Source organism: Sciurus carolinensis, chromosome 3, assembly GCF_902686445.1.
Source record: "Sciurus carolinensis chromosome 3, mSciCar1.2, whole genome shotgun sequence".
NCBI classification, from domain to species: domain Eukaryota; kingdom Metazoa; phylum Chordata; class Mammalia; order Rodentia; family Sciuridae; genus Sciurus; species Sciurus carolinensis.
In genome coordinates, this window is record NC_062215.1 from 180,318,366 (window position 1) to 180,344,340 (window position 25,975).

Consider the following 25,975-nt stretch of genomic DNA (forward strand, 5'->3'; position numbering starts at 1 on the left):
GACAGCCCACAGGAAGGAGTAAGAGGCTGTGTAGAGCAAGCCCAGAGGCCTGATGTAAGGTGGCCTTCACATGCTGCCCGTGGGCTTTTTCTCCTGTCCCGTGCCACCTTCCTCACCCTCTCATGCCCTGTGAAAGCAGCTCCACCATCTAAGCGCACACGAGATGGCATTCAAGAGGCGATGGTGGTGTTCTGTAAAGATGGCAGGCTGCTTCTCAGTGCAGGTCAGCGAGATCCTGCAGATTTGGGGACGTGGAGGAACAAATGAACTAAGTCATTTGCTGAAGGGCTTCCATTTGGAATTTGGGATTCAGATGACCCAATGGCACCTGCTTCCATCCTTATCAGATGTGTAGACGGTCCTCCTCTTTCCGCCTCCAGAGCTTGGGCTCTTACCTTGAATCAGCAGCACTTCCCTTGTAGACGGATGAGAGCCTTTTTAGGAAGCTCATGCTTCTGCTTCAGAAACCCGGGCGGGGAGTTGAGAAGGCAGACGCTGAACACGCTGTTCTCTTTCCTTCCTGGAGCCTGGATCATGAAATCATTAAGGATGTACTCAGGCTCCGTGGTGAGCGGGGCAGAGACCTCCACCATCAGCAGGCTTCCCTCCACTGCCAACGGCAGGCAGGACCAAGAGCGGCATGGACTTGAAACCCACTGACCTGATGGTCGTGCTCTTTCCTTTGGGTTTGCACGGAGGCCCCTTGGGGGCCGCTAGGATTTGTGCTGCCCTGGGCTTGTCCACCATCCCCTGCACTAAGAAAACTCCGTCTTAACCTTGCTGATTTTTCCTTGCTGTTTGTAACCGTATCCTCATTTATATACTGATGTTAATTTCTCTCTTTTCTTCATTGACACAGACTAATGGTTATGATGGAGAATTATATGGATCACAGTCCCTGAGCAGAAGATCTGGCAGGGTTAGTACGTCGACTTGCCTGGCACAAAGTTCAAGCAAGTTGCTTCAAAGTTCCTGAAGTATATTGCTAAATTTAGCTTCTTTCCTCTTTTTATGTTATAACAGGTCTCATTTTTTTCTGGCACATGATAGAATGAAAGATGTTTTCCAACTAGTAAGCATTCTATGTTAGTATTCAGACATTCTTAGGATGACTGAGGCTGTAGGAGGTAGCAGAAGAAGTTGGTATTGGTGGGACTCTTACGGTGGACGGTATCTAGAATTAAAGACTCGCTCTGTCCTTATTTCATGGCCCTTGTCCATGCGCACAGTGTATACACTGGGTGTATTCTGCTTTCATGAACGCTTAAGTCCAACATCTTCACAGTTCACATCTCTTATTGGTACTTTTAATGCTTTTCTTGAAGACACACATGAGAGTCTGTGTTTTCCTGAAGAAGAAAAGGAAGAGAACTAAATTGCAGTGCTTGGAGGGCTCAGGGTAAGGGTGGGAGGCAGTGGCCGAGGGAAGCTGTGTGGGAAGAGAAGGGCCAGCTGCAGCAGGGGAGTGGGAGGCCCTCGGATCTATCAAGGAGGCGCTGGGTCCTGGGGATTTGGAAAGGTGGATAAGTTGGGTACAGCCAGTGAAGCTGCGACCTGCTACATGTGCATTCTGTGGTAACTGATCTCAAACATAATGTTCTTACTGCCAAGTTTTTAAAATTGTGTTAAGATATTACATATACACTTAAATTATATTTCTAGGCTTCAAGTGGGTAGCACACACCGCCCCACCCCTCCCCCACCACCCCACTAAACCAACACAGTCTCAGCTTTCCCAGACTGGCTGAACAGGTTGCTTTAACCCACTCATGCCTGCTTAGGGTTCCTCTAAGCTCTGCTCCTTGCGGGCTTTGCATACCTCCCAGTCTAAGGCTCCTCGCGTGGACTCTACCTTGGGCTTCTGTAAGGGAGTGCGGAGCTCGGGACAGGAGCACGTGCTTCTGCAGAGCAGCGTGTTGACAGCTGGCTGCCTGGGAGCAGTCTCGCACTCTCGTACTTTCTGTGCTTTCTCGGTGCACTTTTATAGACCAGTCTGCACCTGTCCTCCTGACACATTGTTTTTGCTGAAGTGATCACAGAAGAGCACAGCGTGGGCCTAGAGATTGCTTCAGAAGTTCTTTAGTCCTGCTTTCCCCAATGTCAGGTGGACCTCTGGGTCATCCCTAACATGGACTTGCCAGCATGCCCATGACAGTACAGGGTGACATCAAGCTCCACGTTATACAGATAACCACTTGGTTTAACCTTTCGTTTTTATGTAAGACAGTAAAAATATGCATTATGATCAAGATTTAGATAAAACCTGTAGAAATTAAATACAGAAGGAGCTGGTTACAAAACTGCTTACGGAATGAAATTGGATATAAAATTGATTTAAAAAATAATCTGAAAGCAGAATGTTTGAAGAACAAAACAACCGCTCCGAGCCACTCTTCGGAAAACCCCGGGAGCAGAGCTGCCAGAGCAGTGTAAGCACGGGCTTGGAGAAGAGAGGGCGGAAGCAGGAGGCGGCGGAGTACCAGACTCCTGATTGCAGGAAGGAGTCCACGTCCAGACACGCTGGGAGCTTAGAAGTTCCCGTTTCCTCCTGCAGGGTCTCTGCAGTCTCCCTGGCTTGACCACTGCTGCTCTCCTAGCCAGCATTCCTGACTCCACACACGTCGCCTCCCCCTCTGCATTCTGGAAAGATCCGATATTTTTTAACTGTACTCACGGGCTGGGAGTGTGGCTCGGTAGTAGAACACTTGCCTGACTTGGGTGAGGCCCTGAGTTCCATCCACAGCACTGCAAAAATTAATAATAAATTGATTAATTATACCCTCAATACATCTTAAGGGCAATTTCCACCTGTGGACAGGGGTCTCAACTGGAGTGGGGGTAGCCACCCCGACATTCTACCTACCCTCAGGTATGCTGGGCTGAAGAAAGATTGAAAATTTTGCAATAAGCAGAATTTTAGCTACCTAAGAAGACATAATAAGGAAAGTTCAGACCGGGAGGGTATAGACAGTCTGGCATGAGATTTAGCAGGTAATTACATAGTAATAGGTCGACTCCCTGGCTCCACGCAGACGTGGCACTGAAATGTAAACTACAGCTCAACTCCAGCTGCTGCGTCAGCCGCCCGGCCTTCCTGGGGTGCTGTGCTTGTTTTGTTTTGTTTTATCTCTGCCTTGGGGATGGGCCAGGCTGTGCCTTTGGATTTGAAGCAGGTGCTCATCACTTAAAAATGTCTCCTTCTTTGGTGCTCAGAACTCCAGCTTCGGCGGTGACGGCAGAGTCTCCACTTTGTCATCATCCAGGGAGGAGAAGTTGGTTGGTTTCCATTCAAATCTTTCACACCCTTTCTTCAGAAACTGCAGGTTTTGTAGCATGCACGCTGTGTGGACTCGGCCCTCCTTCCTAACACCCAGGCTATGAGTTTTCACTTGGATTGCTGTTTTGTCAGTCTTTGGCGGAGCGATTGTCCTGAGATCCGTCATACAGACTGCCTGCACTACCTTGCCTTTGGGTGGGAGTCGTGGCTCCCGGTGGACTACCATGAAAGAACGTGCATTTTTGTGTAGACTTCTTAGTTAGAACTCCTCGAGAGGAATGCCTTGACCTTCTTTCCTTAACACTTGCTGAGCAATGTTATTTTATAGGGTCCAGCATATTTTGTGGCAGTTTTTTAGGACTGGATTAGACTTGGAATGAAATTCCAGTCCAGTCCAGGTATCCCCATAACAGACTTTCTGCCCCACACTTAGAGCCCATGTTGACCCTGACACAGTTCCTGCTTGTTAAAGAGCCTGTGGGCCGAGCTTGTCCACACCAGCTGTGCATGGCATCTCCCCCACGGTGCACACACAGCGGTGTTGCCCGTGTCAATGTCCCTGCAAATTCCTGGCTTGGATTTTTTCCTACCAAACTCTGAAAATTAGAACTCAAATGACAAAGACCAAGTACTCTTTGGTCTTGTTAGCAATTAAAATTAAATCTTTTTTTTTCCCCCGTGTGTAGGCTGAAGCCTCACGTGGTCTCCCATCGTGGTTGGGTCCATTCCCTAGCCCAGCGTTCATTTCCTCCTCACCCACTTCCCTTGCTCTGCCTTGTTAGTGCACGCCTGCACCTGTTTGCTATGGGGTGATTTTGTCTGAGTCCATGGTACTGATGTACCTTTGAGATGTGAAGAGGGTGCAAGCGGTTCTCCCCGCACCCACCACTTTCTCTGATTCCAGGGACTCTCCTGCTCCAACCTTGGGCTTCCTGTTGGTGGCCTCGCTCCCAAACCCCTGTCTGCCCAGAATGGAAACCGGGTCTGTTCTCCTTTCCCATCACTTTCTCTTCCTCTCTCCTCTGTGTGGCACTTAAATTGCTGAAGTATTATTTCAGTGGATACTTCAATCTCTGATACGCTAAGTCTGTAGAGCAAATCTTGGTGGGTGTTTTGATTGGCTCCAATACTTTGCTGAGACTTCTGTCAATCAAAAAAAAAAAAAATCTAAAATAATTTAGGACTTAATACGGAAAAATGAACTTTAGGAAAAGCAGAGTTCCATGAATGTATATTTTTAAAAACTCAAGTCCAAAAAATTAGTCTCTTGAGTCTCTCCATTTCCAGCAATTGTTCCCCTATTTGGACTTTCAATTTGTTTTTTAAAAAATATTTTTCTTTTGTAAATGTGTCCAGGAAACCATTTGGAAGGTTCCTGTGCACAATTTGACTCCTTGGAGAGGCGGGCAGAGCAGAGTCATTTCTTTGGCTTTCTCTCCCAGTTTCCTGTTTTCACAAGGCCGTGGGCAGGGCCAGCCTGAGGTGCATGGCCTCCATAGCTGTAGGTATGCGATCCTGTTCCAAAACAAGGACGTCGGCATCAGAAGTCCGTCATGCTTCCGAGGTTGAACTGTCCTCTTCTGCATGCAGACATGAGCTGCTCTGTGACCTGGTACCTGCCACGCACTTACCTTCTTGGCTCGCTCAGCATGCCCGCTGCTGCGAGCCTCTGAATGAGTTGTGACTCCTGAAACTACGTCTTGTGCCCCCGTGTGTCCCTTCACATCACCATGTCACCCTCACGTGTTCTAGGCGTGGATTCCCCTTTGACGGGGACGTGTCAGCCCTGAACAGCGAAGCCAGCCTGCAGCTCCCTTAGTGTGCGGAGGACTGTGGCTGCCGTCCTCTGATGGAGGCACACGTGCAGCTTCTGCCCCGCTCCTCACTACAGTCACACAGAGTCGCCCCTGGGCGCCTGCGGTGGGGGCCGGGGTCACGGACACCAGCCCGGCAGATGCTCAAGCCCCTGGTATAAACTGCTGTGTGACCTGCACAGGACCTGCACACTTCAGGTTCCTCACGGTGCCCGATGCCGTGTGAATAGTTGTCACACTGTGCGTTTAGGGAGCGGGACAGGAAACACTGCATGTCTAGGACAGATAAGTTCTCTTCCGTCCTCGGCAGGTTGAACCGTGGCAGGCAGGACTCTCTGTGCAGGGCTGGCCGAACGTGTGGCCCTGGCAGGTGGTTCACCTGACACGCCTCTTTCTCATGCCGCATCCTTTTTTCCAGAACCGCCTGAAAAGAAATGGCGAGGACACGCGCTGCCTCAGAGGCGCGGGAGGCCCGGGGCAGGAAGGGCCTCCCATGTTCTCTTCCCGAGAACCCTAGATCTGCACCTGACCTGCCGAGACCCACACCTGCTGGGCCTTCTCCCCTCCGACTGTTAGTTGCTGTCACCATAACCGAGCCTCGTGTGGCCCTGTCACTCTTCTCTCTTGATGTTTTTTCAAGGCTTTAAAAACCTGCCCTTTGCTTTCGTCCTCCAGCCCTGCCGTCTGCCCAGCGCCGCCCGGCCTGTGGGGAGGTACCGGGTGCGTGTGTTGCCTGGGCGGTGCCTGCTCACCCCAGTGTGTGTGCCCCTGCACCCCACGTGTGTCCCGCCCACGGGGACTGCACCTTTACGGGAGCTGACGTGTGCCCTGGCGCCCCTCAGCCCCCGGTGGCCAGGTCTGGGCTTCCTCTCGCCGCTGCTGAGGTGCTCGCAGAGGATTGTCAGTCAGGAGCGGAGCAGGGGCAGCATTTACTTTACCTGCTGGCAGAAAGGAGGGCGGGCTTTAATACCTTGGCAACCTTAACAAAGGCTGATCCTTGTTACTCTATTACTTCAAAGTTTTCCAGTTTTAAATACAGGTACTTAGCTATGCAGGAAAAAAGTATTCAGAGTAACTGTGTTAGTAACTCTGAATTCTCATCAGATTGCACAGTTTAAATTAAAAATATAACGCCAAGCCAGTGCATTAGGGGGAAGTCAGGGCTCCCTTAAACTGGGCAGTTTGATGTCGCCCTTTGTGGTATCGTAAGCTCCTGTTTCTATGGCTAATGTGTAGGATTCTCAGGTTCATCAGATACTCTGTTTTCTACTTAGCACATTTGAAGAGTTGTAAACTATTCAACATCAAACCTGTAATTAAAATAATTTAATATTTTATTCCAAAGTCACCTCACCTAGTTTCTTTTTTAATTAAAAAATTGAGGAAATCCAGGGTGTTTGACAAAATTCACCGTGTTTCAATTAGCTGATGTTTGGAATCTGAATTAACGTGTTTCTCCTCTGCATGGAATGCCCTTCAATACTAGCTTCCAGTGCGCTGCCGGAGGTGGAATTGCATGCCCATTGGCAGCAGGTAGAGCTTGGTCCCTCCTGATTTCTGCACGTTCTTTATCCTGCTCCGTGCTCTCTGAAAGCAGCCTCCGCTGCGCCGTGTTTCTCCAGGAGAGCCCTGGCACACGTCACTCCTCCGTGGCTCACGTGTTCCGTGTCTCCCGGGCACCCAGGGAGGGACGGGAGGGGCGCCTTGCTGATGGTCTGTTCTGCCTGCAGGTGCCTCTGTTCGATGAGATCAGCCTCAGTGGGACTCGGCGGGGCAGTGCCTGCGGCTCCCGCCCCGTAAGGCGCTGTCTGTTTGCCCTCTGTCCTGCCTGCTGCATGACCCTGGGAGTGCCTGCTGGGTGTGGTTGCAGTCGTGGGAGGCCACTGACCGCCACAGGGCGGAAGCGCTGGCTCGTCTCATTTCCCACTGTCCTGGAGGTCATGGGTCATTGAACCGTGAACCTCTGGCTGTTGGCTTAGTGTCCCCACGCAGTTTGTATTGCGGTCACAGGGAGACCAGCCTTAGCTGAGTGTCACCTGCCCTCCTTCCTTGCAGCTCCCAGGTAATCCTGACAAGTAGTGACGTGATCTTACAAAAATAGGAGAAAAAAGGGGAACCCGACAGGTGGCAGGTTACTCTCCCCTCTCAGCGGTCGAGGAAGACGAACAAGTTTGAGGACTTGGCACATTGCATGTCTCGCTTCCTTTTCCATCTGTGGCCCTTCCACCTTTTCTTCAAAGGATTCAAAATGATGATTGCAGTCCCAGTAAAGGGGTGGTAGCTGTACAGTAGACACCTGCCTGTGAATGAGCAGGAACTGTGGCAAAATGGGGAACGAGCAGGGACTGTGGAAACGGGTGACCCAGCGGGTGACCCACACTCCGTCCTGAGGTCCTGCCCTGCGCTGCCCACAAGGATACACTGCCCTCGCCACCCTGAGGCCCCCGGGAGTGGGTCTCAGTGGCCCACTGAGAAAGACCTGAAGTACCTTTACAATTTTGCTTTTGAAAGTAATCAGCTCCTTGATTAATTGGCTAAATCCAGTTTTATGATTAATCAAACTGTTTCTCTAACCATCGTGGATGTTCATGAATTATTGTGAAATCAATGTAACCTACAGTTGTCCTTATAATTCATCTTCTGAGAGGATCAGATTTAGTTCTTAGTTGGCACAGCCTCAGCTCTGGTTGATACCTAAACACTGATGGAGCTCCATGTTGCATAAATCACTTAATGTGGGGGCTGGGGAGATAGCTCAGTTGGTAGAGTGCTTGCCTTGCAAGCACAAGGCCCTGGGTTCGATCCCCAGCACCCAAAAAAAAAAAATAAATCACTTAATGTGGCTCACCGTGCATGACACGTTTTCCCCCGGTTCCTAAACACTCCGCAGGCCTCTAGGGAGCAGACAGGCTGTGCCTGAGGAGTGGCAGCCCTGGGCTGATGTGTGAGTATGAAGAGCTGCCAAGTGGTTGTCCTGATCAGAAACGAGGCCCTACTGCTTCGCAGGAGGAACAGCCCTTCCAAGCACTGGCTGTCTTCTGGTGGCCGTGGTTGATTAAGTAGCGCCTTTGGGACACCCTGGGGTAGTAGCCCAAGGAGCATGGCCCCAGAATGCTTTTTCATGAGCAGGCTTTCTGTGCCCTCAGCCTCCCATGCGGGTTGTGAGGCGTGAGGTGGTAGGGAGTCTGAGTCAAAAGTCCATCTCGTTTCAGCAGCACAGGTCCCCGCAGTGCGCCTTGCGACCCTGGTGCGTAGCCGTGCTGCACTCACACAGGGGGAGCTCGGCGTGCGTTACTGAATCAGCCTCCACGGGTTGAGCCTGGGGTGAAGTCTTTGGCAGAGATTTCTGGGCCCATGGCAGCAAATGAACCTTGAGGGTGTGATAACTGAGGCTTCTCATCTTTCAGCCAAGGACAGAGTCCAGCAAGGACCCAGCCAAGTGGCTGTGACAATAGGGATCCCAGGTCTGCACAGGACAGTCCTGGGCCCACTTTGGAGGACTTGCCACTGCCCTGGATAGCTCAGGAATTGCCCCTCGCAGCCCCTGAGGCGGGGTGAGGGCTCTGTGTGAAGTGGCCCCCTCAGTCATTTTGAGCACTGGAATGTCACCATCAGTGGCCTTACCTGATCCTGGAGCTGGGAAGCCTGTTTCCAGCAGAAGAGCAGAGATGAGCTCAGCGGATGCTCTCTTCTTCATCCTTGGCCCCCCTGTCTTGTCCTGTCCTTGTGCCCATGTCACAGATGAGGACCACATGGCCAACAAGAGGCAGAAACATGATTCAAACTCAGCTTTCTGACTTATATCACCCGCCACCCCCCATCACATGGCTCCTAGGTATGAGGTGGCACATGGGCCCTGGGGACATGACTGGTACGTTCTCCTGCAGAGTCACGTCAGGCCAACCTCTCTGGGAACTCTGGGGGAACTTTCAGGGGAACCTGGGCCCACCACAAGCCCGGAGCAGTCACCGGTCCTGTGGCACCATAAGCCAGGTGCAGAGAGCACGGGACGTAATGGGCTTTGTCTGGGGGATGCTGTCTGTAAACCCGGCAGCAAAATGCTTCTGCCTCAACGGCCGACGCTCAGGGTTTCCCTCCGTGTGGAACTGCAAGCTGTGGTGCCGGTGAAGCTCTGTCCTCAGCATTGACACCTCGTCCACACCAGCTGTGCGTGGCGTCTCCCCCATGGTGCGCACACAGCGGTCTTGCCCGTGTCCTTATTTTTCCCATAAAGAAGTAAGCATGCATAAGAGGGGTCTGGGGACTCTGTCCCTGCTGGCCACAGCCCTGTACAAGATACAATCCTTTCAATTAGTATTCGATGGTCAAAAGTTGAAATCTTTCATTCACCAAGTACTGACTGTGACAGGCCTCGCTGCTCACTGGAGATTCATTTGGGAATAGGACAGACAAACTGTGACCTGGGGGTGGGGCAGGGCTGCGTCCTGGTGGGGAGACAGGCAAAGAGAGGTGGTGTTTGAGGTGAAACTCGAGCGCCCTGAAGACGTGGGCTTCCTTGAGGTTCCCGATGAGGGCGACCCCTGCAGACGTCCCAGCAGAGAGGAGGGTCGAGTGCCTGGCACGGGGAAGGTGGCCCGAGCTGGAGCAGAGGGGTCTGCCCGGGGGCTCTCCTGAGGGTCCAGCTCATGACACGTCAGGATCTGCTCCGTGCTTGTGGCCCTAGATGGTGTCCATACCCTGCCTTCCCCAACACTGCCTTGCTCCAGAGAAAGGAGGAATTTTTTTCATAACATGAAAAGTGTCTAAGACAGTGGCCACGAACAAAGCTGAGAGGGCACCACTCTGGACAGGCCAGCTGTGGTGCCTTCCTTCTCAGAAGGGAGAAAACAGGCACACGCAGGCCCGGGGAGGCCATCTGGCACTCTAAGAGAGCCGCACACGGTTTTGAACTAACCCCGAGTCTTACTTTGTTCCACGTGGGAAAATAGAGAAGCAGAATTTCCCTTGCGTTGGCACCAGGCGCCTGTCCTGGACTTCAGCCCCTGTGGACGGAGCCTCGGTCCTCAGCCCGCCCCCACCTGTGCTCTGCACACGCGTGGTGACACACCCAGCGTGGTGGACGCTCCCTGCTATTTTCTCCTTCCTGCGGGTTCTGTGTTCTTTAGCTGTTGCAACTAATTCTTTCTTATTAGTGGGTGCTATTTGACTGTGACAGACCCGGCTCCCTTCCGAGTGTGGTTGCTCCCTAACCAGCCTCCCTTCCTCTCTGCCCTGCGTTTGCCAACTCTGCAACTAACAAGTGTGCTTCCAGCAGCCTCCATTCTTTGCTGATCCTGTTCCTTTGTCTCTATCTGCACGTGCTGCGGCGGCGGCCAGCCCTCGGAGTACAGCGGCCACCTCAACTCCGGCTCCCGTGCCTCCTCCAGGGCCAGCTCGGCCCGGGCCAGCCCTGTGGTAAGTCGCCCCCAGCCTGCTGCCTCCTTCCTCCTCCTTCCTCCTCCTGGCCTCCTCCTGCCCTCCTCCTGCCCTCATCCTGCACTTCTCTCTCCTTTATAAGTGCTCCGTGTCTTCAAAGCTGGCTTGGGAGGAAGGCAGAAGGCCTGTCCATGTTTGATTTCAGGTTTAAATGAAACAGGGTTGGAGAAAACCGGTCCACATCCAGAGCGTGACTGTCAGGGGCTCCGGGTTGTGTTGCTGACTTTCTCACGGAGCGTGCGTTTGAGCACCTGCTCGCCGTGCCTAGTCGTGGCGTCTCGGAGGGGAACCAGGCGTGGGCGTGCTGGTGGTCACCACCTTCACCTTTTTTTTGGAAGGTCAGACGCAGTGCGCCTGCGCCTGCAGCGCCCGCCACAGCCCGGGTTCTCACGCCCTCCCGGCCTGTGGGCACCCCGCCGCACTACCGCTCAGCACAGCCCGCCTGGCTTCAGGAAGCACAGGCCTGAGGCTGGCCCTCCCTTGTTAGGTGTCCTTAGTGCGGACACAGTCTCAGCAGACCGAGGCTGCTTTTGGCTACTTGATCTTTCTCTTACCGAGGATTTTGCAGGACAGTTTTGGCCTACGTGGGGGCAAGGAAGGAAGGCCAGGGGCATGGCCACACCAGGACCCTCAGCAGCAAACCCCATGGAGAAGGTGCAGACAGGCTAGGCTGGTCTCTTCCTCCGCTCCCTCCATTAAACCACCAGCCCCAGAGAAGTTTAAATGGGCCATCACCTTAGCCTCTCAGCTCTGCGCTGCTGTGTGGGTGCCTGAGGCCAGGCGTGCTCCTGGTGCTGAAGCAGCTGTGGCGTTGGGACCCCGAGGGCATCCGTGCCCCTCCTGGGGCCGACGTTTCCCAGTGTGGTGCTGCCAGGTGGCCTGTTGTGAAGCAGCCCAGCCCTCCACGGCTGTGGGGTTCACTCCAGGGCCGCTCCCCATTCATCCCTGGTGGGCAGCCGGGTCTCACGGCCTGGAAGGTGTTTCCCCCGTATCTGCCCACGAGGGCGAGTCGCACACACGCTTGCCCTGCCACCTGGTCTCACAGGTGAGTCTGACCCTCTGCTGGCCTGGAAGCCACGTGCTTGAAGGAGTCGTGCTTCTCCGGTGAGCACGTGGCTACAGATGCCTTGGGAGCGCAAGGCCTGCTCCCGGTCCAGCCTCCCCCAGCGCCACCCAGCGCTGTCAGCAAGGCACTCCACTCCTCAGCAGGCCGCGTCCCTTCTAAATCCAGCAGCTGCTTTTTACGCTGTTAAGCAGAGAGCTGCCGGGCGCTGGGGGGCTGAGGGGTCCTGCTCACCACCGCCAAGGGCCCTCCGAGTTTGGGTGGTCGCTTTGGGTGTTTCGTGCTGTGTGGCAGCAAAACGTACCAGAACCTCATCTCAGGGAAACTTTAGAACCACAGGGAGCAAAGTTTTCCATGATGGATTTAATGTAGAATCACTCTTACATGTAGTGCTCTCTTAAACACTCTGTTCTGGGAGGAAAAAATAGGAATTTTCAACTGATGGAGGAAGCAGCTTCCCTTTCAAGGAACCTTAAACACCCTCGGTGCCCTCTGCCTGGTGTAGTTCAAGTGACACGTGGAATCTAAGTCCTGATTATTTAATACATTAGAAATTTTGTTTGGATTTATTCCAGCATCATGACGATGTTCCAGAACAACAGCACACTATGGCCACTTTGACTAGAAACGACAAACCGGACACCAGTTTTTCTGTTATTTACCCCATAAAATGGGTGTAGTAGATGACCCTAAACGGAGAGAGGAGTGTTACCCACCCTGGGGTCCCTGGGCCTGTGAGGAGAGGGGTGGTCTCTGCCTGGGGCGGAGGAGGACTGGGCCCAGCTATGTTCAGACCTGGAGCCCCAGCCTTCTCTTGGGGCTTGGGCCATGCCGTTGTTGGAAAAAGCATGGCATGGGGGGCTCCAGCCTCTCCAGTTTTTGGGTCATTATAGAGAGAGTGTGGTTTTTTCTTAGTGAGTCAACTGGTCATTGCACAAAGGTCGACCAGTTATCCTGCTGTTGGCTCATTTGGTGACAAAGGTCAGAATCCTGAGGCAGGCATGGGAGCGGCTGTCCTTGGCCACATCCTGGCACTGGTAGGGGACCCCCTGTAAGTGGTTTTCAGAGCCACACAGGTGCCTCTGTATGGTGAGGACAGTTCCAAGGGGACACAGTTACAGTATCCTGTATCCATCTCAAGGATGGGGGTGCCAAGAGGCTCTGGCATCTGATGACAGAACTAAGCTAGCTACTCTTGCTTCCTTTCCAAGATGCTCCCCTCCCGCTGAATGACATCATTTCTGTTCTCCTGGGGTGGCTGTACCATTGGAAGGGGCAGGTGTGTATTTTGGGCTACTAGACCAACAAGAAGTGCTAGTGGGTGTGTTTATCCTTGTTAGTGAGAAGAAGCACAGAAGGCTATACCCGGACTCCCTGGCCCTTCTAGGTCAGGGGTAGTGCCTGGGAGGCTACATGGCAAAGGCCAGTGACCCTCCAGCCTGGCCTCTAGGAGGGATGCTGAGCCAGAGGTGCACAGGGGCTGTTTAGATGTCACAGCACTCATTCCTGAATCTGGCCGGGCACATAAACTTTATTTTTTTGGTACCGGGGATCAAATCCAGGGTGCTTAACCACTGAACCATGTTCCAGGCCTCACATAAACTTCCTTGAGTTGCACCTGGAAAGAACAGTGACACCTTTAGGAAATAGCCACCCCAAAAAGGCCTGGTCAATTTGTTTCTGCTGACCAGAGGTATCCTGGCAGCAGCATGATGCTTGTGGACATGATCCCTGGCCTAGTCCCCTTGAGGTGGGTCTGGGGACTCCTTGGGGAGTCAGGGCAGAGCAGCCCTCAAGCTCTTTGGGGACCCCACTCAGGCTTGGAAGGAGCACATGCCCCGATGAGCTTGCCTCACCCATCAGACGGGAGGCAGGCGGGGAGCCTGGGGCAGGGCAGCCCAAGAGGAAAGGCACAGAATGGAGGAAAGGGTGCGAGCCCCCCTTAAAATGAAAGTACCTCAGTGCCCAGAGTCCACCACCAGGGTCAAGACCTACGGCTGTCCCCTGAGGAGTCGGAGGTCCTGGGGAAGCAGGGAGGTGCTCCCCATCTCAGAGGGGCTGCTCCTCCTCACTCTCATGTTTTTTACCCTGCACAGGAGCCAGGGTAAAATGCTACCCCTCCAGCATGTCCTTGAGGAAGCTGTGGTCTGGGTATCGATCGAGCCCCTGGAATGTTCTGGGCACAGGGCCAGAGTGTTAGCCAGTGAAGACCTGGCCCTGCCCCCATAGGACACACAGGCTGCAAGGGCAGAGGCAGGTGCTTGGAGAGGAGATCTGGGTGTTCAGGACCCAGGCTGAGTCACACCAAGCAGAGGGACTCCACCTGGTGAAGCCAGAACATCTGCATCACGCAGGCCTCAGTCCCTCTGGAATCCCACAAAGCTGCCTCGCTTCTGACACATCCGTCAGGAATGTCCCCAGGGAAGCCTGGACCCGTATGTCACCTTATTTGTTCAGAGAAAACATGTATAGTGAACTCTGGTCTCTGCCCATTTGAACTAGAAAAACGAAAGATCGTTGTGACTCATGGTTCATGTGGTTCATGTTGCATGAAGAGGCAGGGCGGGGACAGGTGGCATGGAACACAGGAGTTCCAGGGTGAGCCATTCAGGATATTGCAAATACTGTCAGATATAAAACCCAGACTCCCACTTGATGGAAGACCCCACCATTTAAAGTGCCTTGAAATGAGTGTTTCCTGAGCAGCTTCTGCTGCTGTCACTTTGTTCTGAGGGACATTGCAGTAGCATCACTTCAGTGAGCCTGTATACCTTGTGGGGTCTGGTGTGGCCTGGCTGGGAGTGGGGCACCATGAGGGAAGGTCCCCTCTGTGCCCGGCCCCTCTTCTGGGGTCTCTGTGTGCGTGGACAGGCGCCCACAGCCTGTTCCGTCTCTAGTGAGTGGCTAGCCAGTGCACTGTGGCCCTCGCTGTGCTCAGATCAGCCTGCAGAGCAGCCTCATCTGGGCTCGGAGCAGAGGGGAGTCCTAGAACCCTCAGTGGGCTGCTCTAGGGTGCTTGTTTTGGAAAGGAAGGGTCGCCATGAACCGAACTCCACTGAAATCTCTTGAGAATGACTCTACCCAGTAGTTTTACACCCTGGGCCTCAGTGGCCACATGAAAGACTAGCACACACCTGTTGGTTGGTGTGCCCTTCCACACCAACCTCCAGTCTCGGACATCACAGGAGAGCAAAGGTTCTGTGAGGGTCCCGGGTCCACCTGGTGGCTTTGTGTCCTCAGAAATCCTCACCCCAGGTCCTTCAGCAACTGTGAAAGTTTTTTAAATCCTCTCATTTTCAGAGATAAAGTGTTGTGCTTTATGCCAGAAGTAAGCACGCCATCTGTTTGGCTCTGTCCCTTTGTGCCAGGGACTTTGTGAGCAGGGAGCAGCCACTTGAGAGCTTCTCTCTGACCTGACCCCAGACCTGACTCAGGCTGCCACCTGGTGGGAACTGGCAGTTCGAGGCTCCCTGGCCTGAGCCAGGTCCCACTGGGCTCCATATTCAAATAAAGTGGAATTTGCTGTCATGTGTTGAAGAAAGATTAGCTACATATGTGTTTGCGCTGTCTGTCATTGAGAGCTTAATTTCAGATTTTTTCCTGCATGGTCTCCACTTGAAAAAATACCCCACATTTGCACGTTGAGTCCATTATGCACCTCAGAGCAAAGACCGTTTTTTGTTTGTTCATTCGTTTGGTTTAGTTTTTACTATAGAAAGGGCCACTGTGGTTTTAGGACTGTTTATTCCTTGTTTGGTATTTTACAGATTATAAAAGCAGCATGCATGCCCAGTAAGGAGAGCAACCCTGCAGAACACGGGCCCTGCCTGCACCACTACTAACAAGCAAGGCTTCTTAGTCTGCTGCACTTTCTTTTTCATCTTTTTTGGAAGAAATTCTTAAAAAAAAAAAAAAAAAGCAAAAAGCAAGCCCCTGGGTGGGCCCTCTTGCGGGCACAGGCCCCTGCAGGGCTCACTCGGGGTCTGGAGCACAGCTGCTGATGCACGCTCGCCCTCCGTGTCCCACGAGCAGTAGGACACATGCTGTTTCAGTGGCGAAACAAAAAGCAGCCGCTCTCTGTGGAGACGGCCAGTCTGCTGCCCGGGACCCTCGTGCCCTGTCAAGAGCTAGGTCCCCCTTGGTCTGCAGACGTGGTTAGGGAATGGGTTCCTCTCAGAGTAGGTGCTAGACAGTTTGCTTTTCCTTAGTTACTTGAAATCTTATTTTGAATAGCATTGTAGGAGTGTTTTTATCCCCACGTGGAGCCAAGGACCACTCTTGAAATCGGCCTCACAGCTCAACCTCGAGCGAGGCTCTTTGCTCTTCCAGAGATGATGAGATACAACCATCTTACTTGGGGGTCTGCCTCAGCTCCCCAAAATGTGTAGTCAGGCTGAGTGGGAGGAGGTGCTCTGGGCAGAGGGACCACCAGGATCAAAGCCCCTGCCCCACCCCAGGGTCTTGGTCAATGATCTGGGGAGTTCTGGGGTGGCCTCTCTGCTCTTGGACACTAAGGAGACAAATGAGCACAAAGCTCACGCTGCAGCCTGGAGTGGGGGAGGAAGGTGAGACCCCAGGAGACCCCAGGGCAACCTTGGGGTGAGCTTGGGTCTGCGGAACAGCAGACCCCAGGCATCACCAGCCGTGCTAGGCCGTCTTCTGAGCTTCCCTCCCTGTGTTAGAGGAGTGTTCTATGAGGTTCTGATTGATCCCAGGTTGGCTGATACACCAGCACCATGCCACGTTATTTCAGTGACTGCCCCAGGCATTGGAGAAGAGGTTTAGGGACGTGAAGGTGGCCGCCAGTGAGCCTTCTTGTTGGGCACGGATGATGAGGGCCTAGGCTCCTGGCCCAGTGAGGACTCAGGGTGGGCAGGCAAGAAGTGGTCATTTGGAGGTGGCTGTCTTGCGCGTCTGTGAGAACCTGTGTCCTCTGCAGAGCGGCCATTGGTGTCCCTGCCCAGTGTCATTCTGTTCTGTCTGTGTTCATGAACACAGCTTTGGACAGAGCTCAGTCAAGATTTCTGGAACTGCAGTCCAAACTGTCCACTGTAAAAGGCAGAGGTGACTACAGTGTCTCCGGCCACCCCCAGATTAGCTGAGCCAGAGGCATGCCCTGCACTTGCCGTCCACGTTTTTGGCCAGTAGTCTAGCTGTAGGAGGTGGCGTCAGAGGCCTGGTAGAGTGAGACCTTGGGGACGAGCACAGCCCGGGTGGCCCCCAGCAGGCAGGGGGTGTTTTGGTGCCAGAAGAGGACGTGGTCTCTTGTCCGTGCAGAGCAAAGACAGCAGCCCCGCCACCCGCCGTAGCCACTCCTCTCCATGAACCCTGGCGGTCCGGCCCCTCCCCAGGGCTCTATCCCGTCCTCATCCCACAGCACCAGAGGACACGCTGTGAAAGAGCAGAGGGGGCCTCGGAGAGACCACCTTCAAACCGCAGAGAGGGCAAATGCTGAATTCTTGGCTCAGTTTTTGGTTTATGTTTTATCATCTTATCCCCAAGTCCATTTAATGCTTTGAAGTATTTAACATTTGCCCATTTTCCTCTATAGGTTGAAGAGAGACCAGAAAAAGATTTTGCGGAGAAGGTATGAAATTTCTCTGTGAGCCTCTGCCACACACTCTTCATTAACCTAGAGGGTCCCAAAGCTTCTGGATGGAACTGAGAGGAAAACACGTGCTTGGTGTTGAGTAGAGATGTGCACCAGTGAGTGAGCAGGCCAGGAGAGGCCCATCCACGTGGCGTCTCATCCTCTGGGGTCCCTGGCCACGTGCAGAGTGTGTTGGACCCTGTGGGACAGTGGAGGCCCAACAGAGCTCACGGCTAGTCCAGACAGCGCCCATGGTGCCCAGGAGTGCCTGAGCAAAACTGCCATTATTGCTCCTCACTTGCCTGCTGATGGCCCTCCTGTCGGGAAGCAGAGTCAGCATGGAGATGGCAGCACTGGGCTCATGGAGAGGGTGAGTTGCGTCTGCAGTCACGTTTATCCCCCACTTCACAGGGCTCTCGCAACATGCCGGGCTTGTCTGCAGCCACGCTGGCCTCGCTGGGTGGGACCTCCTCCCGGAGAGGAAGCGGAGACACCTCCATCTCCATCGATACCGAGGCATCCATCCGGGAGATCAAGGTAAGGTGCTCCGCCGTGACCTGAACGAGCCTTTTGTGAAAATCAGTCTTCAGTTAAAAGTTTGTTTGTAAAGCTCTGGATCTTTCTTCACGGTCCTGCCTCCCCTGCTTCCCCTAAATGCTGTCTTGAAACAGCAAGAAGCAGCACCGAAGGCATCTCCTGACCCCATCCACCCACCAGGGCACTGTGTGCCCACCCCTCAAACCCTTGGTTACCAGCCACGTGCTGTGGGTGGGGTTGTTCATCTCTGGGTGCCGCTTCCTTTTTGGAGTACTTGGACACACCCACACTGCTCACAGACCGCGCCGAGCCCTGGCACACAGCCTTGCCCCCAGGACGCCTCCTCCCTCTCCAGGGAATGCACCCTTTAGTGACTTCTTTCCACTAGAAGGTGAGTATGATGTATCCCTGGCCTCAAGGACGGTGCTAGGCACTTGGTGACGTTCTCTGAGTGACAGAGAAACAGCGGTGCTATTTGTTCAAGTAACTAGGGCTGTTGTGGCTGCAGAGGGGAATGGAGGGTAAGTAAGAGTTCATGTCCTTCAGAAGGCAGAACCAAGACCCTAGAGCCGAGGCAGCTGGACTCGGCTTCCTTTGTGAAAGAATGTTCTAATAGTCAAAGCTGGTTAAAAAGGGAGCCTGCTCCCCTCGTGGTGGCGGAGCAGCTGGATGACATTTGCCCAGGAGGACAGAGAAGGATTTAAGCATCCACTGGAGACTGGACTGGGTTACCTTGAAATTGCCTTCCGATGTCTGTATTATGAGTACGTGGAACCAGAACAGTTTTCTGGAGGGGCGTGGCTTGACTGGGATTGAACCAGGGGCACGTTACCATTGAGCTACATCTCCAGCCCCTCCCCACACACACTTTTTTTGAGAAAGCGTCTCACTAAGTTTCTGGGGCTGGCCTGGAACTTGTAATCCTCCTGCCTCAGGCTCCCAAGTCTCTGGGATTACAGGTGTGTGCCACCTACCAGAGCCATTTTTACTGCTGTTCCTAAAATGCCCTCCTCCTGTCAGGCCTGACTTCTCGTGGCTTCTCAGCACTTCCTTCTGTCTCCCTGCCTGGAGGAGAGTTCTCTGCAATCCTGTTTTGTCTTAGCTCTCAGGTTGCGAGCACCATTTATTTGTCCAGCAAAGTACTTGTTGAGAGTCTAGTTCATGCTGGACACTGTCCCAAGCACCAGGATTTTGGTGGTGAACGAGACAGGCCAGGCAGACGTGGAGCTTCCTGAGTACAAGGGGAAGGTTTGCTGATTTCTGCGCCCAACATCTTGCTGTCTTGCATAGGGTGGAGACTCTCCGTGCCTGAGTGAATTGTGGAGCAGCTGGAGAGGCCTGACACCTTTTCCAGAGGCTCCTTTGCCCATTTTTAAAACCATAACATCATAAAAGGTGCACCCAAATTTTGTAAAATAGCATAAAAATATGAGACATACCTAAATTTTAATCTTTCTAAGATTGAAATTTATTTTATTTTCCCTTAACATTTCAAAGAGAGAATGTATACTCAGTCTACCTGAACAGCGGACACTGCTCAGGCACCTGACTTGAGGTGCGTGTTGGTTTTTCTCTTTGATGTCATTTGCCTACTGTGCCATTTCCCCAGGAACTCAATGAGTTAAAGGACCAGATTCAGGATGTAGAAGGCAAATACATGCAAGGACTGAAAGAGATGAAGGTACCAGTTTACAAAAGTATGGGCTCACGATACTAACCCACCCTAACTTCAGAAAATTCTACAGAAGAAGGGGTCCACGCTTGGACCAGCTTGGAAAGCAGGCATGCTGGTGTGATGTGCACTGGTCTCCTCAAGGCGTTAAAGGTGTAGCACCCCAGTGGGAAGGTCACTACCACAGCCCCAGTGGTCTTGTGCTCACCACCCTACCCCAGACTTAAACCCAGTCTCTCATTTCCCTCTGAAGTAGCAGACTCATGGGGAAGGTCCTTGGTTCTCCTCAATTTCTGAAGTCCTTTCACACAGATGTGCTTCCCTTGATTTGCTTCTCAGAATATCTGCCATCTACCAGCAGGGCCATCCTAACACGCATGCTTTTGAAGCATTTGGACTGTTTGCATGCCATAGTCACAAGTGAAGCAGCGGCCAAACGTGTGCCCTCTGGATGTGTCTGCATGTGTGCACACTCCTTTTAGAATGTGGGTTACTTCACTGTGCCCGCAGGAAACTTACTTGCCCTGTCCCTTGATGGTGAAAAGCGTCACCCAGGAGTGTGGCCCGTAGACCCTCTGGGCAGCTCAGGACAGGTCTAGGATGGAGCAAGAGCTGGTAAATCTGTTACCTCCTTCTTGGCTCTCAGCAAGTACCTGAAAATCCAAATTCAGTGTCAACGGATGCCAAACAGGAGGCAGCACACGTCACATGACCAAGTCCTCATTCTTGTTATTGTCACCTCTCTTCAAAGAGGGAAAATCAAGACTCTGACTTTCAACTCAAGTAAAATGGGAACCACTGTTTCCATCCACAACCGGGGCCTGGTTTGACATGCAGGGCCTATGGCTCCTGGTACTCCTGGCCTCGTGCCTCCTGCCTCGCCGCCAGCCTCTCTTTAGCTTTGGGTAGTTTCCACCTGGTGACTCTGCACTCTGCTCCACATCACCTTCCCATCAGTCATGTTTTGGGACCTTCAAGTGCATGGCCATGTGAGGGCACTGTGTGTTTCTCTTGCTGGCCTCCTTCCCTGGGCTGGGAATGACCTTTGTCCTTCCAGGACTTGCCCAGCGAGACTTGTCTGCCTTGTTCAGTTTCCTGATGGGTCAAAATCTGAAGTTACCGCTCATCCTTTCCTGGTTCATGAGCCAGATTACAGGGATAACCTGCTTTGCTGGTGGCAGGGTTTAGTCTGCCCTCAGCTCTGGCTCTTTCCCAGGTTCCGGCCACATATCTCGAGTGATTACTTCAGGAACCTATTGAGCAGCCCTGACACCAGTGGGCTGTGCCCCTGAGCAGCCCCTGGCTTGCACCCTGTGTTCCCCTGGACCTAATGAAAAGAAAGTCAAAAACAAATAGTCTGAGCAAGGAGAACTTGATAACTTGGAAAGGGGGATTTCCGTGCGTTTCAAACTGCCATGTGCTTCTCATGGTGACTCATTGTCCCTAAGAAATGACGTCTACATTGAAGGCTTTTATTTTGTTTTGTTTTTTTAAGAATACTGAATTAATCCTGGTTTTGGCTTTCTTATCTCATTTCAAAACTGTGACCGGGTTTCTGCAGGACTCACTAGCAGAAGTAGAAGAGAAGTACAAGAAGGCTATGGTATCCAACGCCCAGCTGGACAATGAGAAGACCAACTTCATGTATCAGGTCGACACCCTGAAGGACGTGCTGCTGGAGCTGGAGGAGCAGCTGGCTGAGTCTCAGCGGCAGTACGAAGAGAAAAGCAAAGTAAGCGCCGGCGTGCCGGGAGCGTGGCATGGATGGGGCGTGAGCGTGCGCACGTGCTGCCTCCTGCCTCCTGCCCTGGACACGCGGCAGCTGAAAGCATCCCATGCTCTTTGCTGAGTCCCTAGAAACACTGACCTGTCGCTTCAACATGTAAACCAGAGACAGCTGTACTGGGAGAATATCCGTGTTTTGCATGGAAGGTTTGTCCTAACGATGGACAGACATCTTGCAAAAGGACCAACATGCTGGGAAAGGCAGTCAGATGCTGCTAGTTTTCCTGTTGGCTTACATTTCCTGATTTTTATTTTGCTTCTTAATACCATGGAGAAATAGTTATAGGTATCAAAGGTGTTGAGAAAATTATATTCACTTATTTTCTGCTGATTGGGAGATATGGTTTCTCCATTTAAGAATTAAATACCTTTATTTAAGCTCTGAGAAGAGTCTCATTTGAGCTTCCACTAAGAATCACTGGGATTGATTTGCTGTTAACTTATGACATTGGCATCAGTGTGTTGAAGTTAATGACAGTGGACTGATTGGGGACACGGGGCTTGGCTCTTCTTTGGGAGGTGCAGGACAAGGAATACTTGGGTTTTGTTTGGTTTTGTGGTACCAGGGTGGAACCCAGGGATATTCTATCACTGAGCTACATCCCCAGACATTTTTACTTTTAATTTTTGAGACGGGGTCTAGCTAAATTGCCCAGGCTGACCTTGAACTTGGAATCCTCCTGAGCAGCTGGGATTACAGGTATGCATCACCATGCCCAGCTGGAAATACTAATTTTTCATATCTGTAGGAATTAGTTGGTTTATCGAACCCTAGAATGTCATCCAGTTCTTTGGCGAGTGTTCTGAGATGAACAGAGAATTTAATATGTGAATGTCATCCTCATCTTTTAAACTGAATGTTTCGTCAGAATCCCAAGGATTCAAACCAAGGTTCCATCAACAACTCAAAGGCCTACTTTTTTTGATGGCCACAGAATCAAGTTAGAAGCCAAAATGAATTTTGCACACACAATTCCTGGCAACTGAGCTCTGCGAGTTTCTCGTGAGACCTGAAGGTGAAGAGAGGCCTCCTGTGGGCCCGGTGGTGGCAGGGCACTGTAGTACCGTCAGACTCTAGACCACCATCGTTAAGGCTCCATTAAACGGACCATGAACCCTCAAGTCTAACTCCAGAGAAGGTGGGCGGTGCTAGAATGTGCTCCCAAGGTGGGTCAGGGGCCCACGGGCTCCCAAGGAGGCTCTTGTCAAAAGTGGCAAGGAACCAGTCACCCCAGGCTAAAGAACGAGGGCGAGCAGAGGCCAAGGTCAAGTGCCTCCCCAAACAGCCCACCTTACACAGACCCAGGGAAGACTTCTGCTGTCCCTGGACTGCCAACAGAATTAGCTGGTACAAGACCACCATTAGTGGCTGTGCCACCGTGCGGGGCTGCAGAACAGAAAGGCCACGTGGCTGGGCTCTGGACTGAAGCTTGTGAAGGGGCCGGCCTGGGGGCAGGTCCCTGCAGGTCCTCTGCTTGCCGCCCTCTGCCTCCTCCTGCCTTGTCCCTTGAGTGGCAGCCCTGGAGTGGAGTGGGCAAGGAGGTCGCTTGGATCCCCTGTTACCACACTGATTTGCTTTTCAACCTGGGGCTTGTTTTATCCTGGCCCTTGCAGGGCTGCGTCGTGCTGCTCAGAACAGCCCTGCAGACCCAGAGGAGTCGGGAAACACCTGGGCTGCATCACGCCTCGGGTTGGCTTTGCAGCCCATCACTGGGGCCTCTTCTGCCCAATTAGAGGGTTGGGTTTTGCTGCTGTGTGCCCTGGAAATGGCGCCGACAAGAGGGTTACCTGTCCTGGGGAATGCGTGAGGACCTGTGCTGGGGTGACAGGCAGTGCCTTTCCCCTTGCAGGAACTCGAGCGGGAGAAGCACGCCCACAGCGTGCTGCAGTTCCAGTTTGCTGAAGTGAAAGAGGCCCTGAGGCAGAGGGAGGACATGCTGGAGGTAGGTGGCTCTCCTCCCTTCCTTTCTGGAGTCGGAGCATCCTGTTGGTTTTGACTGAGGTGCCGTAACAAGAACCACAGACCTGGAGCTGCAGCTCCCTGTCTCAGTTCTGGAGATGGGGAGGCCTCCCACGGTGACCTTCGTGCTGTGTCCCCACATGGCAGAGAACACAAGCAGGTTTTATGAGGACACTCATCCTGTCAGATTGGGGCCTCACCTGTCTGACCGCATTTAACCTGAATCACCTCCCAAAGACCTTATCTCCAAATACGGCCTTGGGTATCAGGGCTTCGGCCCTGGGGTGAGTTTGGGGAAGTTCCTCTCATTGGTGAGGACTTATTCTTTTGGTGGTGGTGTGCTTGTTTGGGACATGGGGTAGGCAGAACAGTGCCCCCTGCAAAGATGCCCCCTCCTGATCCCTGGAAGTTGTAGGCATGTTGCCTGACACAGCACGAGCGACTTTGCAGGTGTGACCAAGGTAAAGACTTTGGAGTGTTAACCAGGATCATCTGAGTGGGTCTGCTGTGGTCACAAGTGTCCTTGCAAGAGGAGGACAAGCCACAGGCAGAAGTTACGGGATGTAAGACCCAAGCAGGGGGCAGAGTGACATGAGGAAGGGGCCATAGCCAAGGAATGTTGGTGGGTTCTAGAAGCATTTCCCTGGAGCCCCCAGGAGGGATGCAGGCCTGCCTCTACCCGTAAGACTCACTTTGAACTTCTACTGTCCAGAACTATAAGAGAATAAATTGATGTTGTTTTAAGCCACTTAGTTTGTAGTGATTTGTTACAGCAGCAGTAGGAAACTAATTCAGTCACGTGCCACGTAACATTTCAGTCAGCAGTGCACCACAGGTATGACCCTGGTCCCATGGGATATTGCCTAGTGTCACTGTAGCCATCTTGCACTACATCAGCCCACTGTGGTGTTTGCACAGTGACAATGTCACCTCACGATGCCTTTCTCACACTGAACCCATGATGTCCAACAGAGCACAACTATACAGGTTTGGGTGTTAATTTGTTAATTTAATCAATACTTTAACTGCTGACTTTGGGGTGAGAATTCATCAGAGCAGGTTTTCTCCTATACTTCTTGGAGCTGAGAGTAGAACAAGGAAAAACCCTAGGATACTGGCGAATTCGGGGCAGATGAGGTAAAATGGCGCCTTGTGGATTCGGCTGTCTGAGCTCTGGGCATCCAGCACCGGGCCCTTCTTCCTGCTTAACTCTTTACCTGCTTTCTTTCCATCTGTTCCTTTCCTCAGGAAATCCGACAGCTACAGCAGAAGCAGGCGAGTTATATCAGGGAGATTTCTGATCTTCAGGAAACGATAGAGTGGAAAGACAAAAAGATAGGGGTAGGATTCTCAAGTCTGAAAGTCTGTTCAGTTGGGCAAGCTGCTTAGCAAATAGTTTTTGCAGAATGTTTGGTTTGCAGAAGCGCTCGTGTGGGTGTGCATGCAACCCCAGTGTGACTCAAAATTAGGAATAGAGTTCATGAAGCAGCATAGCAAATTGATAGTTACTGTGATTTGCAGTTGATTGCTCTCGCTGGCTGCACAGTGAAGGGCCCAGGACACAGTGAGGGAGGCCTCTGGGTGCTGCCTGGAGGGTCACCCCTCTCAGAGGTCCCTGCCGGGCCTTGCCCGGGTTTTCTCTCAGAAGGGTTTGAGGAAACTGCAGGTGGCAGGAGCTGTGCCCCGTGTATATCCACCTGGAAATCTCCCTAGGGTGGCCTCCTAAGACCCGCCTCCTCCACAGAGAGGCAGCCCACCCACGTTCAGCAGTGACAGGAAGACAGGGTCCCCACAGAGCCACTGCTGATTCATATCACGAACGGTTTCAAAAAAATAGCAACTCATGTGACGCAGCCCTGACAAAAGCCCAGAGGCATGGTTGACCCTGGTTTCACTTTGACACGCTCAGCAGCCCTTAGCTAGGAGTGTGTGTGCACAGATACATGCATTCGGACAACATTATTTTTATCGGGAACAACAGACCCCATGCTCTGTGTATTAAAATGATAGAACAGATGCCGTGTGGGCTCTTCAGCACCCCTCCTGGGTCTTCGCTTATCCTTCAGTTAGGTGAACGCACGCTCCTGTTGACTCCAGCATCACCTGAGGGCAAGCTCCGCTAGCACTCGATGCCATGAGGAAGCCTCTGGGTCTCCACGAGCGTGCCCGTGGGGTTCCAGACGCTGGTGTCCTGCACCTGGCCGTTGCACGAATGCTGCCGCTTGCCTTCTGCCTGTCTCCGTAAGCCTCTTTCCGTGTCTCCAGCTGGTCAGCGTGTGGACGTTAGGGCCAGCTGCTTGCCGCTGCTCCGTAAGTGACCTGCTCTTCTTGCCCGTCTTCTTTCTCTCTGCTCTGCCGCACACACAGGCATTAGAGAGGCAGAAAGAGTTCTTTGATTCCATAAGGAGCGAACGAGATGACCTTAGAGAAGAAGTAGTCAAGCTGAAAGAGGAGTTAAAGGTATGAAGTCAAAGTCCTGCTTGAAAAATACTCTGGTGGCACCAGCAGATTCTGGGCTTCTGTGACTGGGCGTGGACTTGTGTGTGCCACTGACTTGGTGCTGTGGTGAACTCAGGGCTTGGTTTCACTGTCTCCGGGATTCACATGAAGTCGGTACAGATGAGGTCGGCCATTAGATGTTCACAAGCACAGATGATCTTGAAAGCAGCTCAGGTTTCCAGCGCTGGGGGTTTTGGGGTCTTGTTTTTTGTTTTTGTTACCCGAGTATTCTTCATGCTCATTGATAAGCCCTCCAGAACATTCCTCAGGGTTGGAGAATGTACTTGTCTCCTTGCAATAAAGCCTCCCGGTGAGCAGTGTCTGGGCCAAGTGAGGGGTCAG

The 25,975-nt window shown here is 52.6% G+C and overlaps 1 protein-coding gene across 34 annotated transcripts in view; it reads left to right on the plus strand.

Moving 5' to 3' along the window:
* Positions 1–25,975, plus strand: part of Lrrfip1 (LRR binding FLII interacting protein 1) — a 127,613-nt gene that overhangs the window by 86,067 nt on the left and 15,571 nt on the right. For 5 of the 34 annotated variants that reach the window (XM_047544946.1, XM_047544919.1, XM_047544924.1 and 2 more), the window contains 13 exons: positions 860–919; positions 3,214–3,276; positions 4,182–4,259; positions 5,767–5,811; positions 6,822–6,887; positions 10,429–10,506; positions 17,142–17,177; positions 17,592–17,717; positions 19,327–19,398; positions 20,951–21,121; positions 23,025–23,117; positions 24,383–24,475; positions 25,502–25,594. In XM_047544946.1, the coding sequence (XP_047400902.1) occupies positions 860–919; positions 3,214–3,276; positions 4,182–4,259; positions 5,767–5,811; positions 6,822–6,887; positions 10,429–10,506; positions 17,142–17,177; positions 17,592–17,717; positions 19,327–19,398; positions 20,951–21,121; positions 23,025–23,117; positions 24,383–24,475; positions 25,502–25,594 (1,074 nt within the window). The remainder of the gene's footprint in view (positions 1–859; positions 920–3,213; positions 3,277–4,181; positions 4,260–5,766; positions 5,812–6,821; positions 6,888–10,428; positions 10,507–17,141; positions 17,178–17,591; positions 17,718–19,326; positions 19,399–20,950; positions 21,122–23,024; positions 23,118–24,382; positions 24,476–25,501; positions 25,595–25,975) is intronic. The other 29 variants (XM_047544936.1, XM_047544933.1, XM_047544937.1 and 26 more) reach the window with 14 other exon arrangements.